General features: G+C 40.5%; 1 protein-coding gene across 2 annotated transcripts in view; it reads left to right on the top strand.

The window, feature by feature from the left end:
- Positions 1-18,733, top strand: part of WDR17 (WD repeat domain 17) — a 110,583-nt gene that overhangs the window by 31,290 nt on the left and 60,560 nt on the right. For both annotated transcript variants that reach the window (XM_063458160.1, XM_063458159.1), the window contains 3 exons: positions 5,990-6,118; positions 8,786-8,969; positions 10,308-10,538. In XM_063458160.1, the coding sequence (XP_063314230.1) occupies positions 5,996-6,118; positions 8,786-8,969; positions 10,308-10,538 (538 nt within the window). In that variant the 5' untranslated portion in view covers positions 5,990-5,995. The remainder of the gene's footprint in view (positions 1-5,989; positions 6,119-8,785; positions 8,970-10,307; positions 10,539-18,733) is intronic.

Below are 18,733 nucleotides of genomic sequence, written 5' to 3'. Positions count from 1 at the left end.
AACTCCTTTACTGTGTTAACCTCTACCACTTCAGCTGGGCTATTCCATGCATCCACTACCCTCTCAGTAAAGTAATACTTTCTGATATTATTTTTAATCCTTTGTCCCTCTAATTTAAAACTATGTCCTCTTGTTGTGGTAGTTTCTCTTCTTTTAAATATAGTCTCCTCCTTTCTACTAGATTGCCTACTTACAACCAGATGAGGATGATGATGGGCTCTAGCTGCAGTCTGGCTCCATTGGTCTGGTGTAAAACAGGCTCTCTAGAGGCTGTTTGTAACTGTGGTCACAAAAATCAATGTTCTGGGAGAACGGGAAGCAGCTCCATTTTTTTGGGGCCCTTTACACAGCTCAAGGTCTGGGTCCCAGAGTCCACCTTCATGTTCCACCAATGAGTTTGTTCACAGGGCTGCAAGGTGTGTTTATGTGTAAGGGCTGCAAGGTGTGTTTCTGTGTATGTACGGAATGCAGTGTGTGCGTCTGTAAGGGGTGCATTGAGTGTGTGTAAGGAATGCATTGTGTGTTTCTGTGTGTGTAAGAGATGCATTGTGTGTAAGGGTCGCATTGCTTGTGTGTGTGTGTCTGTGTGTGTAATGCATTGTGTGTTTTTCTGTGTGCAAGGGGTGCATTGTCTTTGTGTGTAAGTGGTGCATTGTGTGTGATTGTGTGTGTGTGATGGATGTCAATCTCTTCCCCCTTCCTTGTCACTCTCATTCCCCCTCCCTCCCCCATCAATTCCCCTCCCTGTCAATTTCTTTCTCCCCCCTGTTAATTTCTCCCCCCCCCCTGTCAATTCCCCCCCTCCTGTCAATTTCACCCCCCCCCCCCGTCAATTTCATTCTCCCCCCTCCCCTCGCTCTGTAGTAGCGTGTCCGAGCTCTGTATGGTCCGCGGATACAGGGAGCTTTTGTTTCCTGTACCCGGCCGGACTAAAAGGAAGTGCGCACTCAGTGTTAGTCCGGCCGGGTACAGGAGACAGATGCTCCCTGTACCCGCGGACCATACAGGGCTCGGCCACGCTACAGTGAGGGAGTGACAGGAGGGAGGGCTGAGCCCATCCCTCCTGTCAGCCCCTCTCCTCATGCTGCGCCCGGGCGGTACACCCTCATGGACGCACCAGCCCGGGCAAAGCTACAGCCGCTTGAGGCTCTCTACAGAGCGCTCGGGCGGCTGCAGCATGAGGGGGTCTGGCGCTCCTGACGAAGGGGCGCCCTAGGCAGCTGCCTAGTCCGCCTAACAGGTAGCGCCGGCCCTGGGGATACTCTATATAAAACCATACAGGATAGTGTGTAGTGAGAAATAAAGCATAAGCTAATTAGAAGGAAAATGTGTAAAGAATAACGGGGAGTACAGTTTGTAATAGAATAAGTTGGTTTTAGAAATAAGGCCAGATTAGATGTGTATCCATACCAAGTCTGTATCTCTATATCGTAACAGTATCTTTGTAATAGCAAGAAGATACATATAGCCAAGCAATAAGAAGGGTTAAGAAAGTTATTTATCTAAACACAGTGGACACATCACATCACAACAAAACCTCAGAGAACCGCCCAGACACAAGTGCAGGTTGGAGGCGCAACAGGGAGAGAAATAAACAACTATATGTTTAGTCACAGAGTAATCCCTAATCGTATAAATCTGACAATAGGGTAATCCCTGATCACATAGATAATTAGAAGATATTTCTCCTAAATAACTGCTTCCAAATAGCTTACCCAGTATTTGAATCAATACCCAGTATATGAGCAGAGAGTGAAACGAGGAGATCTATATATTGATATTTAAGTGCTCAACCTTCTAATTAGCTTATGCTTTATTTCTCACTACACACTATCCCATATGATTTTATATACAGTATATCTTTCTTGGTTCTCTATTTAGAATTTTAATAAAGTAGATTTTTTACTGTTGCCATTACCTTTGCGTGTAGTTACTGGGAGTTAATTTCAGTGGGAGTGGATCCTTTCTTTTCTAGATAGGGGTTTTTCTCCCATTAGTCTTTTTCTAACACTTTAGTTCTGGATAAAAAATGTTAAGGTTACTGGTCCTCCTCGGTGTGGAATGAAAGGGTGATTATACTTACCTATTATCCACTGCTGCACAGGTCTTGCTGAGGCTGGCTTTCGTCAATGGATGAGATCAATCTACAAATGTATTCATCGTTTAGCAGACCATGCCCAGGCTGCAAGTATTAAAAATGTGAGTTTACTTACCTTTTCCACCTTACAGCACTGGTCTCTGGCATGCCGCGCTGCACCTTTTCGATTGATGATCTCAGCCAAACACTGTGCAGCACTGTGCTAGGAAGAATCTGTAGTAGCCATCTGAGCAACTGCCACTAGAGGTGTTACGTGGCAGAAATTTAAACATTTCTCTAAAAAAGGTAGCGCTTTCATTGCTCAGCATGTTAGAACATGCTATAGACACCAGAACAATTACATCAGACTGTAGTGGTTCTGATGACTATAATGTACCTTTAATGAAACTGTTTTGGTGTATAGCTCATGCCCAAGCCATCCCCTTGTCAAATCAGTTTCTTTATGCAGCCCTAATCGCACCTCACTGCATGTGACTCAAACAACCTTCCTAAACACTTACTGTAAAAAGACATCTAATGTTTAACCCCTTAAGGACACATGACATGTGTGCCATGTCATGATTCCCTTTTATTCCAGATGTTTGGTCCTTAAGGGGTTAAACTTTCTTTATTTCACATTCTGTTTAATTTAGAATTTCTTGTCTATTGCTCTGTTAATAGTTTGCTAGACCCTACAGGCCCCTACATGAACAGGGCTGTAATAGCTGGAACTCTGTATTTTTTATTATGGAGGCCATCTGTTTATTATGGAGCTATGAGGCCATCTGTTTGTATATAGCTTCATTTTTTATTGATGTGTAATTCTAAATAAATATTTGTATTTTATTTCCATCTGAGCTGCATGTTCTGTATCTATTTCAAGTACATCCCAACTGTGTTACCTATATTTTGCTAGGTTTTAGTGCCATTGACATAGATGACCAACTCCTACTCTTGTAAACTCTTTCCTAATTTGTTATCATTCTAAAAAAATCTTGCTTCACAACATGTTTGTCAGATTGTTTTTTAGAATATATTTTACTGGTAGCTGCTACCCCTCTCTATTTCTCTAATCCAGCTGTTCGTATACTTAAAGGGGCAGTATGGTTACAAAAACAACTTTAGCTTAAAGGGACATTCAAGGCACCCAGACCACTTCTGCCCATTGGAGTGGTCTGGGTGCCAACTCCCACTACCCTTAACCCTGCATCTGTAAATATTGCAGTTTTCATAAACTGCAATAATTACATTTCAGGGTTAACTCCTCTAGTGGTTGTCTACTAGACAGCCACTAGAGGGCACTTCCTGGTTTCTAGCACAGGTTTTCTGTGCTAGAGCGTCACTGGACGTATTCACGCTATGTGAGGACCTCCAGCGTCGCTCAATTCCCCTTGGAAAACATTGAAAGCATGCGTATTAGGTCTCCCAAAACCACCGCCGAGGGACATCGGCGGGCGTCTCAGGTAAGTCACTGAAGGGGTTTTCACCCCTTCAGCAACATGGGATGGGTGGTGGGAGGGAGAGGGTACCTGCAGTGCCAGGAAAACGGTTTGTTTTCCTGGCACTGGAGTGTCCCTTTAATGAAGCAGTTTTGTTTTGTTGTATAGACAATGCTCCTCCAGGCTCACTGCTCAATCCGCTGCCATTTAGAAGATAAATCACTTTGCCCTAGAACACCTCCCTGCATGTGACTTACACAGCCTTCCTAAACACTTCCTGTAAAGAGTCATCTAATGTTCACACTTTTCTTATTGCAAAAACTGTTTAATTTAGAATTTTTTGTCTCCTGCTCTGTTAATAGATTGATAGACCCAGCTTCCTGTGTGTAATAAGTTAAGTTCAATTTACAAAGCAGGAGATAAAAACTTTTAAAGTAAATAACAACTGATTGATTTTTTTCATGTATGCTGTGTCAGGGAAGTGTGGCTACAAATGAATAAATAAAAACAAAAGTGAATTATTTCCTAAATGGCAGAGAATTGAACAGTGAAACTTCAGGGGCATGAGCTATACACCAAAACTGCTTCATTAAGCTAAAGTTGTTTTGGTGACTATAATGTTCTTTTAAGGTTCCAGTTGTTGCCAGGAACCAACAGGGCTGGTTGGCTGCTTTACAACCAAGGGATGTATCAAGGCTAATTTCTAAAAGTGTCGATTTCTATTGAAAATTATTTTTTTTGCAAAATGAAAAAAGAACACTCTTTACACATAAAGCAATTAAAGGGACACTCCAGGCACCCAGACCACTTCTGCCCATTGGAGTGGTCTCGGTGCCAACTCCCACAACCCTTAACCCTGCAAGTGTAATTATTGCAGTTTTTTATAAACTGCAATAATTACCTTGCAGGGTTAACTCCACCTCTAGTGGCTGTCTACTAGAGGGCACTTCCTGGTCCATAGCACAGAAAACATGTGCTAGAGCGCCTCCAGCGTCGCTCAATTCCTCATAGGAAAGCATTGAAAAGCATTTTCAATGCTTTCCTATGGAGAGTTCTATGAGCTGCAGTCAGTGTCTTTCCTGTGTTGCCTGCTTAGGGGCATGTAGTCAGTGTTTCTGTATAGGGACTGTAATATGCACATGCATGTTAATTCAAGTGTATTATATTAACATTTGTGTATATATTATACAACCAATACTTAAAATGCACAGTCATACTTTTAACTTATACACATGTGAATATTAATATTCACTTAGAAACTCCCCTTCATTATACTCAGGAATCCAGCCAATGGGCTCCATTTATCACTCCCTCCAGCTCCATCTCCCTATATCCCCAGGGCCGGTGCAAGGATTTTTGCCACCCTAGGCAAAAGTAAAGTTTGCCGCCCCCCCCCCCCCCCCCTGTGACACAAGGCCCCACCCATATGACCTGCCATGTTAACTAACGCTAGTGCTGCAGTGCCGCCGTGTTAACATTAAAAGGCCTGCAGGGACAGGCTATAGACACCAGAACCACTACATTAAGCTGCAGTGGTTCTGGGGACTATAGTGTAAATTAGAGATTAGTGCCACAAATAATATCCTAGATTGCCTACTTACAACCAGATGAGGATGATGATGGGCTCTAGCTGCAGTCTGGCTCCACTGGTCTGTGTAGAACAGGATCTATGGAGGCTGTTTGTAACTGTGCGCTCGGGCGGCTGCAGCATTAGGGGGGCCGGCGCTCCTGGCGGCGCCCCTTCCCAAGGGGCGCCCTAGGCGGCTGCCTAGTCCGCCTAACAGGTAGCGCCGGCCCTGTATATCCCACAGCTCAATTTACCTCTCCTCACTTCAGCTCCATCTACCTCTCTGCCCTCCAGCTCCATCTTCCTTGTCTTGAACACTACAGCTTCCATGATCTAGGAGGAAGCACTACTGAGGGATAGTAGGGGCTTAAAACATCATTTACCTTCTCACTCCCTCAGTAGATCATACTCAGTAGTCTGGTACTTTATATAGTAAGACCCTCCTTCACAAATACATTTAACAATGACTGCAAGTAATCCCTTATTCATTAGGGACCGCCGGCAATATTATAAGACCCTCAGTAATCTCTTATGCCCACTAGGAAATGGGCCAGTTCACCCCTGATGGGCCAGTTCACCCCTGGGTCCTACACCTGTATGGGCTGTAAACCCACAGTTGGTAGGCCTGGGCAGTGCCACCCCTTTGACAGGTAGGCTAGCATGGGACAAAGGTGGGTAGGGAATGTTGGCAGACATGAATTACATATATAAAATATATGCTTTAATCACATTAAAAACGCATGTTTCTTTGAAAAAAAGTGCCAGAATCCAGACCTTTCCAAATGAACTATTGAGGAAATATAGCTTGGTACTTGACTACAAAAATAAATTCACTCTCTGTTGGTCTGTGTTATGTAATTATATTTAATTGAAATGTGCTCTTTGAATTGTATTATTTTATTGCAGACAAAGATGTCTCAAGTCAAGCAAGTAGGTCTTTTGGCTGCTGGGTGCCAGCCATGGAACAAAGATGTGTGTGCGGCCAGCGGAGACAGGTTTGCGTACTGTGCCACTCTTGCTATTTATGTATATCAGGTAAGTTCAACATATATTTCAGCAGCTCATGCTATTAATATCCTATAGTTATAAAATAATAAAATGCATTGTAATGGCTTATTTTCTTTGCACTTATAATCTCAATTTCATTGATCTAGCATGATGAATGTATGCAAAACGTTAAATGTAACTTTCCTGGTTATAGACTTTGATATAATTATTATTTATAAAACACAATTATGTTCTATATATTGATGTTGTGATATAGTAAATTCATAAAACATGATGCTAAACAGGAATATACTAAATATAACATCAAACTCACTGATATAGAAAGCAGAATGTAGACCCCCACCAAAGTATGTTGTTAGCAAGATTTTTCAGTAAATGGTAAATTTTTGTGAAGTCACCAGGAAATTGCAAAATAATGAAAGTGTGTTTAAACCAACGCAAATTTGTTTTGTGCTCACAAAAATATACCAGTTAATTTTTTTATACTGTGTATGGTGAACTACAAATATTTCAGCTTTCATTTTTAATCTATGGGATTTTGCTTGTGGGACTGAAAACTGCAGAATCTGGAGCAATCAGCACACGATTCATTGTTCTCCATGATGATTGCTCCATATGAAGCATGCTGCCCAAAAATCAATCTCTTTCATACGGTGCAGTGTGTGATTATCCACTTTAGATGATTTATGCAAATTGAGAGGTGCACTAGAAATAGCATTCATCCATACATGTAAAGTCCCATTTCAATGAATTGGAAAATGCTTTAACAACCACTATAGCATTGGTTATACAAAACTGCAAAAATTCCTCATGCTTTAGTGTCCTTGTCCCTATTTAGACTCCCTCGGAGCGGCCACCTCTGCATATGTTGCCGTTATTAAAGAGGCATGGCCAGCGATGGTCTTATCCAATGTGAGTTTTGCGCACATCCAAACTTCCCCACATTATTCAATGCTTTCCTATGAGTTATTGCATCACATCACCAAGTTTTATCCAGTAAGTGCAACGGAAGCACCTCTAGTGGCCGTCTGTATGACCATAACTAGAGGTATGTTTATCCATCCAAGGTAAACAGTGCCCTTTCTACAAAATGGAAAATTTCACTTTGAAGGGTTAATCACACAGCAGCTTAGCACGCAGACCACTTCATTGAATTGAAATGTTATGTGTGACTTTAGTGTCCTTTTAAGTATGTATAAAAAATAATTAAATATATATATAGATAAATTATCTATCTATCTATCTATCTATCTTTCTGTCTCTCTTGTACACCCCTAAATCTGTAGTTCTTTCATACTCATCCACAAGGTTTAGTATATAAGGAACCCAAAACAAAGTGAATATCAATAAATAGTTTAAAAAAAACAAAATAAACACAAAACGTCATGATATGTGCTGAAAACTGTTATAGGATTGAATCCACTCATGAAATGGAAACATGTTTGCATAATCCTTAATAAATTTATAAACAGTTTTGGAGGATCATGTCTCAACAGTATATTTCACGATTCCCATAAGAAATAAAAAGGCAAAAGAGAATGTATTACATGTAAGAAAAGAAAAATACTCATATTCTAAAAATGGATGTAAAACGGTAAAGTGCTACATGAGCGTATGAATGAGCAACTACAGACATCCACAGATCTCATAGAGCTTTCAGAGGCACTTAATCTCCTCCCAACATTTAATCGGTATCGACTTTACCTTCTCAATAACATTTCTGTAAATTACTCTTCCTCTGATTGGTTATAGTTAATCCCAACTTTATTTTATCAAATTAGAGTTGAGTTCCATTTTGGAACACATCCAACCATGTTTTGACTATGCATTCCACTGTGGATGTGCATGCAAGTGAGGGAAAAAAATCCAATAACTGCCAAGACCAGCAATTGGATTTTACAAGTCAAGATAAATAAATATTGGATAAAACATAAAAATTGTCATGGGATCCCCATCTGGTGGATCTTGGAGATTATATGTCCAGTAGTTTTGGAAAAAATGATAACAAAATATTAAATATAAAAAAGTGGAAAAATAGAAAATAAAAGATCATTAGCAGGATTGAGTCTCAGAAATGCATATAAAACCATACTAAATCATAAAGTGCATTTTTAGAATCTATTTATATCTTGTATGTAATACATTCTGTTTTAATAGTATTCCACTAAATGTGCCTTTTTATTTCTCATGTCAGTGGTTCTCAAATCCGTCCTCAAGATCCACTAACAGTCCAGGTATTGTCAGTATCTCCATTCAAATAAAACAGGGAAATACATAAATCCTGGATTGTTGGTGGTGGGCCATGCGAACTGGTTTGGGAACTACTGTATTATGTGAATCTTTGGCATACACCATTGAAATGTGGATCTTCAAAGCTGAGTAAAGTTGTGCACAAGTACCATCATTTTTGAAGATCCTGCCTTGATTTTTCCAAATATGATGTGTTACACTATCATTTTTTGTATGTTCTCTTACATACGCCTACTGAGCACTATATATTCATCATTGGCTGTTGTATGTCTTTCTTTCATTTCTACCAAGGATTTTCTTGGTCATATGATGATTCAGCTTTGAACAGTGCTACTGCAATAAACATTTGAATTGTGTACATTGCTGTTATTTACAATATGTGACTTTTTACTGATATGTCACACAAAATGTAATCTTGTTTTCTTTTTTTCAATTCTTTTGTAGATGGATCATCGCTACCATGAATTCAAACTCCGTGCTATCATGTCAGAACATAAAAAGACAATCACTGCCATTTCTTGGTGTCCCGACAATCCTGATATATTTGCAAGTGCCAGTGCAGACAATTTAGTTATCATTTGGAATGTGGCAGAACAGAAAGTGGTAGCCAGACTTGATAGTACAAAAGGTAAATGTAAGAGATGTTATTTCACGTTTCTTGAATTTTGTCTTCAGCCCCCATTCATATCAATGATACACAAAGAACAACACTTCATCTACGGATAATTGCATTTCGGCATCTAATGAGCTTTTTTCTTCCACCCCTTACATTGATATTTGTGCAATAAATCAACTTTTTCCAAACTCATCTCTTTTGGCTTAGATTCTTCAAATTTAGATTACAATTAATACATGTATCGGTTCTTTTAATTTTAGAGCAAGAGGCATGTACACTTTTTAGATATCAAATCCCTCTTTTTTTTTTTTTATTATTATTTTCTTAAGTAAAATCACAATTTATAAATCCAGAACACATAGTCCCAATGGTAAATTTCCTTAGAGGGAAATGGAATTAGGACAAAATGTACATTGATTTTTGAGATTGTGAGGCTATATTTAAATAGTTCAATGATGTGCAGTGTATCATACCATTTAATTTTAGCTCCATTTTGATGTCTTCACAGATTGATACTTAGAGATCCTATGTTGACATGGAATGTCCTGTTTATTTAGCATTGGTAGCGCGATAGTCCTACAATCATCATTTAAATGGGTCCCGGTCAGTGGTTAATATATTAATGGTTTTACAATTAAAGTGACAGGTCATTTTGATACTATTGCTTACTACATCCTGGGCCATCATTTAAAAGAACATTCCAAACTCTTAAAGTAGGTTCACTTGCTGAAGTGCTTTATGTGTGAAGAATGTGTCCTCTTTTTCATTTTGAAAAAAGTGCAGATTTAAATATAAATTGGCATTTATATAAATCAAGCACAGTGGAGCTAAGATGAAGAGACAGGCAATTCCTTAGAACACCTGCTTCACAGAGTCCCTCGATGAGCTGCATTGGGAAGTCTGTGGACAACCACAGAAATAATGTGCTGGAGGAAAAGGGGAGAGCTTGTGCAGACAGCAGACAGCAGATCTAAAGATTTTGCCAACTGGTTTTAAATATATCCCCAATGAAAAAATACAGCAATAAATGCATGCAGTGTTTCATTGGGGGTATATCTACTACATAGTTTAGTTTTTCTTGTACTTCGACTGGTGTGTGTCCCTTTAAGGCTGATAGATAGATACATAGATAGAGATGACTACTAATATATATATTAATAAATTAAAGAATACAGATATTAGTACTTGTACCTTTAATTAATCATTATTACACAAAGTTGAGATCTTTTTTTCTATCTTGGTATTTATTATTTTTGCTAAGTATTTTCAATAACTGATATCTATGTTTTAAAAAGAACTGTATGTTTATTCTTTCATTCATTATTTACCATTTATTATGTTGTCCCTCAGGAATGCCGGCCTCCCTTAGTTGGTGCTGGAACTCAGGTGACGATATTGCATTTGTGTCACACAGAGGGCCTCTCTATATATGGACTATTTCTGGGCCAGAATGTGGAGTGACTGTTCACAAGGAGGCCCATAGTTTCCTATCAGACATCTGTCTATTTAGATGGCATCCACAGAAGGAAGGAAAAGTCGTCTTTGGGCACACTGATGGTAGTCTTTCCATTTTCCAACCAGGTAAGAAAATATATTTTAAGTCAGGACTGTGCCTAAGCACTTGCAAACACCTGGCAAGAGAGAGTGCCAAAAATATCCACATCCAATCATTATCAATAAAGACACTTCTGTAGACTTCTTAACATGCGAAAAAGAGACGATTATAGGGTTTTGCCTTCACCATGTATATGTGACCCCACTAACTTGCTGTCACTTTACCTTTTCAGTACCGCCACTTGGCCAAATCCGTGTTCTAAAATAAAACACACAGAACTAAATTAACTTAAATATATTATTGAGGATCCATAGTAACCCCAGCTATCCAGAGTGAACATATAATGAAAATAGTGAGGATTCACACTATTAATCCAACCCTTAATAGCCAAGGAGGGCCTTAAACATTGTGAATATTGTATGAATATTGTTTATCCACGTAATGATTGAGGAGGTGATGTGTGATTATAAACTGAGTAGAGTCCAGTGAATTATTGACTCCCTGAGCTATGGGGTAGAGAATAATAAAAATGATGGTCGGCTCAGTGTCCTGGTTCCTCTGTATACTATGGCCAAGCTTAGTAGTACCATTAAAAGAAGAACCTATATAGTTTGCGTATCAAATAGGCCACACAAGGGCAGCTGAAAATCGAAATGCAAGCCAGGTTATCTCTAAGGGAGGGATAGAGCAACCCCAGGTTATAATTTTGGTCTGTCATAGTATTGATACAGAAATAACATAGCTTACCCATCTGTTATCTCAAAAGTGAGTTAAAACTTGTTTGATGAATTGTATGTCATTGTTCAGGAATTAACCACCTTAGTTTCATTAACATATCATGTAATTTATTAAAATCACTGAGGTTCAGGACAGAAATATGCATGCTAGTATGGGCAAGCCTGCATGAGTCTGACATTATGCAAATAAATACTTATTTATTAACATGATGCTCTGCCATTTACAGTAACACACCATAGATGCCTGAAGTGTCCCTTTAGTATACACAAAAGGATCCCGCACTCTCGGATACAATCCAGGTGCTCCAGGCCCATGGTTGGCAAATCCCAAATTAGCAGATATGAAGAAAGTCAGGTCCAGACACTCAGGATTTATTGGAACAAAGATCAACGTTTCGGCCTGCACAGAGGCTTTTGTCAATCTGAAGTGTCCCTTTACACTGAAATAGCACACACTTGTGACATTTGGTATTATGTTTCTGCAGACCATAAAGAAACACTGTAGCAAGGATCAAGAACCGTGTCACTATGTTTATATTGCTTATTCATTGTAATAGTGTGTTACAGGTTTTACATCAGTAATCAACCAAGACCACATAATAGTATTTCAGAAATAATGTATTCCCCTTCTACAAACTTATGTCACAAATTGCCAAACATTCTTACTTCTCCACCACTAATTGGATTATGTGGAAAGTGTATTAGGGACAATGAGAATTGATTAAATTCAGCACCACTGTGTTCCTAATTAGCAGATTCACTTCATGAAATACTGTGGGTGGTAATTGTCATTATTGCATTAACTGTGAGAACACTGGCCATGAAAATCTCTGGATAAATCTTTCAGCATACTGTAAATACATACGGCAATATATATATATATATTTGTATATTGTGGGCTACAGGAACAAATCATTCCTGGACACGGAGCGAGAACCTAGACCTGCTTGAATGCTTCTACAACAGCAGACCCAATGAGAGAGGCTACATGAAACATATGTGGAAGCTATGGATGAATAAGAGACCACCCTAACACCAATAAAACTGGTTACACAACGTTTGAACATCTTCAAGAGAAATCTAGTGTCACAACTGGAATTAAAAGGCCTACAGAAGACATCAACCATGCACCACGAGGAGGAAGAAATCCCCATACCCACATTCTTACCTGCAGAGTATTGCCAACCTGAATCCATACCCCATTAAAGCATAACAACAGATATAATGGAAATGATCCTAGAAAAGCTAGCAGTCGTTGACCAGCGGACCAGCCTACTGAAGATCACTGGAAAGCTACCACCAGACAGCATGCTAGCTGCAGTTAATGAAGCATTATCCACAATCCCAACCTGTACCATCACAGAGACCAACATGCTCATATATGCCACAGCATTAGTGGTTCTCCAGCTACTTGACTGCAAGATCAGGTTCGAAAAAAAGCAATGCCCACCATGGAGACTATGAGTGGAAGCCATGATATAGACAACACGGAAGGAAGTTAGTAAACTGGATCAATTTAACAGAGGTGGAAAGATTAAAGATAGATTCTGACTACTGCGGAAGTACAAGAATACGCCCATACCAGAGGTGCTGGAAACAGCTAAGCAAAGACTGACCACACTGGCAACCTAAGTAGATACACCAGAGAAGCAGAGGCTAAGAGAATCAATGCCCTCTTCACCAAAGAACCATCCAAGGTGTATGCACAGCTACAGGGTAACCACCACATGTCCTCGTAAGATCCACCCAGAGCTGAGTACTGGAAGAATATCTGGGTGAAAGAAGGATCTCATAACACAGAGGCCCAGTGGCTACTAGACCTGAAAGCTGAGCACTGCATGCTGCCAGAACAGGAACCAGTCACCATCACAGTCGAAGATATCCAACAGAGAGCAGCACACATGAAGAGTTGATATGATCCACAACTACTAGATGAAGATGTTAACAGCGCTGCATGAATGCCTAGCAGCACAAATGAACCAGCTACTAGCAACAGGCTCCCACCATGACTGGCTAACACAATGCAGAACAATACTGGTCATGAAGGACCCTCACAAGGGAACAACACTATCCAACTACCAACCAATAACCTCCCTCCGCAAAACATGGAATCTCCTGTCAGGCATCGTAGCATCCGAGATCCAAGGGCATATGAGTCAATATATCAGCAATACTCAGAAGGGGATTGGAAACAACACCAGAGGATCAAAACAAAAACTACTTGTAGACCAAGCAGTCACAAGGGATTCTAAGATCAGACAAACCAATCTGTGCCTGGATTGAGTACAAGAAAGCCTATGACACAATGCCACACGCATGGATACTGGAATGCTTGGCTCTCTACAAGTTCAGCAAGACAATAAGAACCTTCATCAAGAACTCGATGGCAAGAGGAAAACAACTTTAGAAGCTAATTCCAGGACAATAATGCAAGTGAACACCAAATGTGGCTTATACCAAGGTGATGCGCTATCCCCAATGTTGTTCTGCATAGACCTCAACCCCCTTAGCCAGATCATCAAGAAGAGTGGATATGGATACAGGTTTAAGAGTGGAGCTCTACATGGACGAGATCAAGCTGTATGCCAAGAATGAGCGGGACATTGATTCACTGATCCACCTAACTAGGATATTGTCAGGATTACAGTATGATCCAGCACGTAGAATTGTGTAACACAGAGGACTAATAGGTAATGTATACCGGACCTTAGAATGGCCAGACTAACATACCAAATAATAGTCAGGAATAGTCGAGGTCAAGGGACACAGAAAGAGACACAGCGATAAGGAAAAGTCAGGGGTCAGGGATGCCAGAAAACAGGGAAGTCAAAATCAATGCCAAAGTCCAATAACCAGAATAACCAGAATCAATAACGCGCTCTCGGACAACCACAAGGGAAACCACGACAGGGCACTGAGCAAGAGGAGAATTGATTGGTTGTAACTGGCCTTTGACCCCAAAGTTACCAGGCTCCTATTTGCATGATTGCTGCTCAGCACAAACCCTCCTGTGGATTGATTGCTGCTCGGCACAACTTTTCCTGTCAGGACAGTAACATTGCTCAGCACAACTTTTCCTGTCAGAACAGTAACTACCATCAATCACATTTTTATGTGCGGATGAATACGTGACAGATATACAGCAAAGACATTGAAATGTCGTTCGGACTAGAGAAGTGCGGGCGGATGATAGCAAAAAGAGGGAAGGACAGAAGGAGTTGAAGTTCCAGAAAGCTAAATAGAAGAAAATAGAAGATATAGAGAACAGCTACAAGTACCTGGGAGTACCACAAATGCATGGCAACCATGAGGAAGAGACAAGGAGGAATGCAGCATCCAAGTACCTCCAAAGAGTCAGACAGGTCCTGAAGTCCCAGCTCAATGGCAAGAACAAGATCCAAGCCATCAACACATATGCCCTACCGGTCATCAGGTACCCAGCTGGAATAATAACCTGATAAGAGAAGAACTGGTCACAATGGATGTCAACACCAGGAAACTACTTACTATGAATGGAGGATTCCAACCGAAATCCAGCACCCAGAGACTGTAGACCTGCCGGATGGAAGGGAGGCTATCATGGCACCATAGTTTCACTGCTCAATTCTCTGATATTTAGGAGTTAAATTACTTTGTTAATACAGCCTTAGTCACACCTGGCTGCTGGTAACAGCCTTCCTAAACACTTTCTTCAAAGAGAGAAATAATGTTTAAACGTCCTTTATAGCTAATATAGTTTCATTTAGAATTTATTCTCTTCTGCTCTATTAATAGCTTTTTAAACTCTGCAGAAGCCTTGTGTGTGATTAAAGTTCAGATTTTAGAGCAGGAGATAAATACTTCTAAAACAAGTTAAAGGGACACCATAGGCACCCATACCACTTCATCTCATTGAAGTGGTCTGGGTGCACTGTCCCTATCCCCTTAGCATTTCAGAGAAACTTTAGTGTTTACATTGCAGGTTTAAGACAGCCTCTAGTTGTTGTCTCACAGACAGCCACCAGAAGAACTTCGCTTTTCATGGTATTTGACTCACGCTTTGCATGAGCAAGACCAACATCTTCTAAAACCCCATAGCATTGATTCATTGGTTATTATAGGAAAGGCATAATGCGCGAGCAGCATTCACCGTGCGGTTGCTTTAGGTCCCCCCATTGACTGATGTTAGCAGAGGAGGCACTTTAGCATTGGCATCAGGTAAGTGTTTAAGGAGTTTTTATCCCTTTACTTGTCAGTGTGGGGAGGGAGGGAGAGAGGTGAACAGGTAGATCCTTTCCTTTTTAACATCTGCTGGAAAATTGGAGTAATAGCAAGGTGATATGTGACTATTGCTGCATCAACAGAAACAAAAGTGATTTAACTCTCAAATGTCAATGAATTGAGCAGTAACATTGGAGGGGCATTATCTGTACACTAAAACTGCTTCATTGAGCTAAAGTTGTTTTGGTGACTATAGTGTCCATTTAAGTACAGAAAAATACCCTCAAGTCAGAGGTTCATTGCTGAAAAATTGACCAAGAGTGATATGCCAAACATGTTTATAATCAGCTCCAACAAATTGTGTTACTGGCAATGCAAGATCTGGACAATTCTAAAACGATTTAAATAGAAAATTAATAATGATGTTAATACTTTGAGTCTCTAAGCAGTGGCGTACGTACCGCGGTCGCAGGGGTCGCAGCTGCGACCGGGCCCGGCACTCCAGGGGGCCCGGCCGCCCTGCGGCCCCGGCGCGACCGGGTAGCAGCTGCCACGCTTTGCCGCCCCGGCCCGTGTGGCAAACCGCCGGGGCCGCATGTCAAGGGGTCCATCGGGTGGCCCATGCTGTCAGGGCCACCCGATGGACATGGATTGTAAGGGGGCCCGGTCTGCGCTGGGCGCTTTAAGAGCGCGACCGGGCCCCCTGTGATGACATCACACGCTGGGAGGAAGTGACCGCACGTCACTCCTCCCAGCATACTGACAGCCCACGCGGGAGGAAACTGAAAGGAGGAGGGAGAGGGAGTCAGAGTGGGAACTCTGACTCCCATTAGGCTGAGCCACCACTGGACCCACACATGGTAGGAAACATTTTGTGTATATGTGTCTGTGTGTATTTATGTCTGTGTATGTGTGTCTGTATGTGTGTATGTCTGTGTCTGTATCTGTGTGTATGTATGTCTGTGTCTCTGTGTGTGTGTATCCATATGTGTGTCTGTGTCTCTGTGTGTATGTCTGTCTGTCTCTGTGTGTGTGTGTGTATCTGTATGTATGTCTGTGTATGTATGATTGTGTGTCTGTTTCTGTATGTCTGTGTATGTGTGTGTGTCTATGTATGTGTCTGCGTGTGTGTCTCTGTATTTATGTGTCTGCATGTGTTTATGTATGTCTGTGTCTCTGTGTGTGTGTGTATCTGTATGTATGTCTGTGTATGTATGATTGTGTGTGTCTGTTTCTGTATGTCTGTGTATGTGTGTGTGTCTATGTATGTGTCTGTGTGTCTGTCTCTGTGTGTATGTCTGTCTGTCTCTGTGTGTGTGTGTGTGTGTGTGTGTGTATCTGTATGTATGTCTGTGTATGTATGATTGTGTGTCTGTGTCTGTGTGTGTGTGTCTGTTTCTGTATGTGTGTATGTGTGTGTGTCTATGTATGTGTCTGCGTGTGTGTCTCTGTATGTATGTGTCTGCATGTGTGTATGTACGTATGTGTCTGTCGGGGGTATGTGTTTGTGTCTGTATGTATGTGTCGGGGGGGAGGGGCCCACAGTCAGGGGGGGAGAGGTTCACGTTAGGGGGGGGGCCCACGGATCAGTTTCGCACCGGGGCCCCATAGAGTGTGTGTACGCCACTGTCTCTAAGCATGTTTTAAATTACAGTGTATACTGAGTATGTGACGAAGGGTAGTTTTAGTCCTTTGTTTGCCTGACATCTAAAGATAAGAAAAATAGCAAACTAAAACTGTTCTTTTCCTGTTTTTAAGAAGACAAAATATGCCTCCAAGTCATCTCAGGTAAAATGACTCACTTAGTCATCACATTAGCTTCTGCAACTATTTAATATAAATTGAAAAAGAAAAAATAGCAGATTTTACATGTTACTTAACATATATGTAAAAGCAGAGCACCACATTCATATTATCTGAAATTCAAGTGATTTAAATATTATTATAACATGGATACATTTTGAACTTTATTAATTTAACTCCATGTTGTATGCATATGTGTTTTACATAACAAAGAAGACATTGGAGCTAAGCTAAAATCCATCAAATTATAGCAATTTATCCAACACATTTTCTCAATGAAGTGGTCTTGATGCACTGACCACTCAGTTTTAACCCTGCACTGTAACACATTACTTTTGTTTTGTTTTTTATGAATCAAGTTGTATTTGATTTTGTAGTGCAACACATATACATACTTCCTGGCAGCCACTAGAGGCACTTGCCCTGTCAGAATCGCTTCTCAATCAAATGCTGCTCGTAGAGAGCTTTGATTGGCATGGCGATTTGCTGCACATGCGCAGTAGCCTCACAATGCTTCCTTGTGGAGAAGTTTTGAATTGTCTAAGATCATCAGTCTTGATGATGTCAGCCAAGGAGGCCAAACGGTGACAGTGAGACTGGCATTATGAGGGAAGAAAGGTAAGTATAACTTAACCTAAATAGGAAGAGTACAATATAGTATTAGGAAAATGTGTTTGTATTGTAACACAATAAGTTTCCTTTAAAGCATAAAAGGAGGAAAATGTAAATGGTACATGGGGTATATTTGTTGTCCTTTAACCCCTTCCTGATGTTAGGACGTTCCATGCCATCCTACACTGAGTGGGCTTTAATGCCTGTAGGACGACATTGAGAAAAAAAAGGGAATTGAGGGCACAGACAGAACATGCATTTATCAGCAGTGGTGCTGCCATAGATACCAAAATGGATACAAAATACAGATTAAGGAACAGTGCACACACAACATTGTACCCCAATATTGGTGGGTGCTATACTAATTTTAGAATGGGAGATACATTAAATATGCTAGTGCTAAATGAACTAAAGAGTATTTAATCAATTTGTTGCAAGTGCATTGTGAATATATTTATATTGCAAAATAAAAAAACACTAGCACTCTGGCACTGTAAAGTCTTGGTCTTGGCCATTCAAATGAACATATTGCCTAACTGCAATATCTTTTTTTGCACTGTCCTCAGGGTTTTCTCTTGATCCTTACAGGCATTAATGAATGCATTCATATGGAATGGCAGACGCCCAAAAGTAGTAATTTGCACATTGTACTGTCATCTTTCTCATTCAATTACACACTGGGTTCATTATATCCAATACCCCAGAATGTCTTTTATTATTTTTATTCCAAGAAAAATATCCTGGACATTTGATATACCTACATTTACATACCTGTATAGCTGCCTTACCTCTATTTGCTAAAAACTGGGCTTCTACTGAGATACCTACAATACAATAGGTCTCTAAATAGAGCTCTCAAGCAGAGAGAT

The sequence above is a fragment of the Pelobates fuscus genome, chromosome 6 (assembly GCF_036172605.1).
Source record: "Pelobates fuscus isolate aPelFus1 chromosome 6, aPelFus1.pri, whole genome shotgun sequence".
NCBI classification, from domain to species: Eukaryota; Metazoa; Chordata; class Amphibia; order Anura; family Pelobatidae; genus Pelobates; species Pelobates fuscus.
The sequence above is the reverse complement of the archived record's forward strand: the minus strand, read 5'-3'. Positions and strand labels throughout refer to the sequence as shown.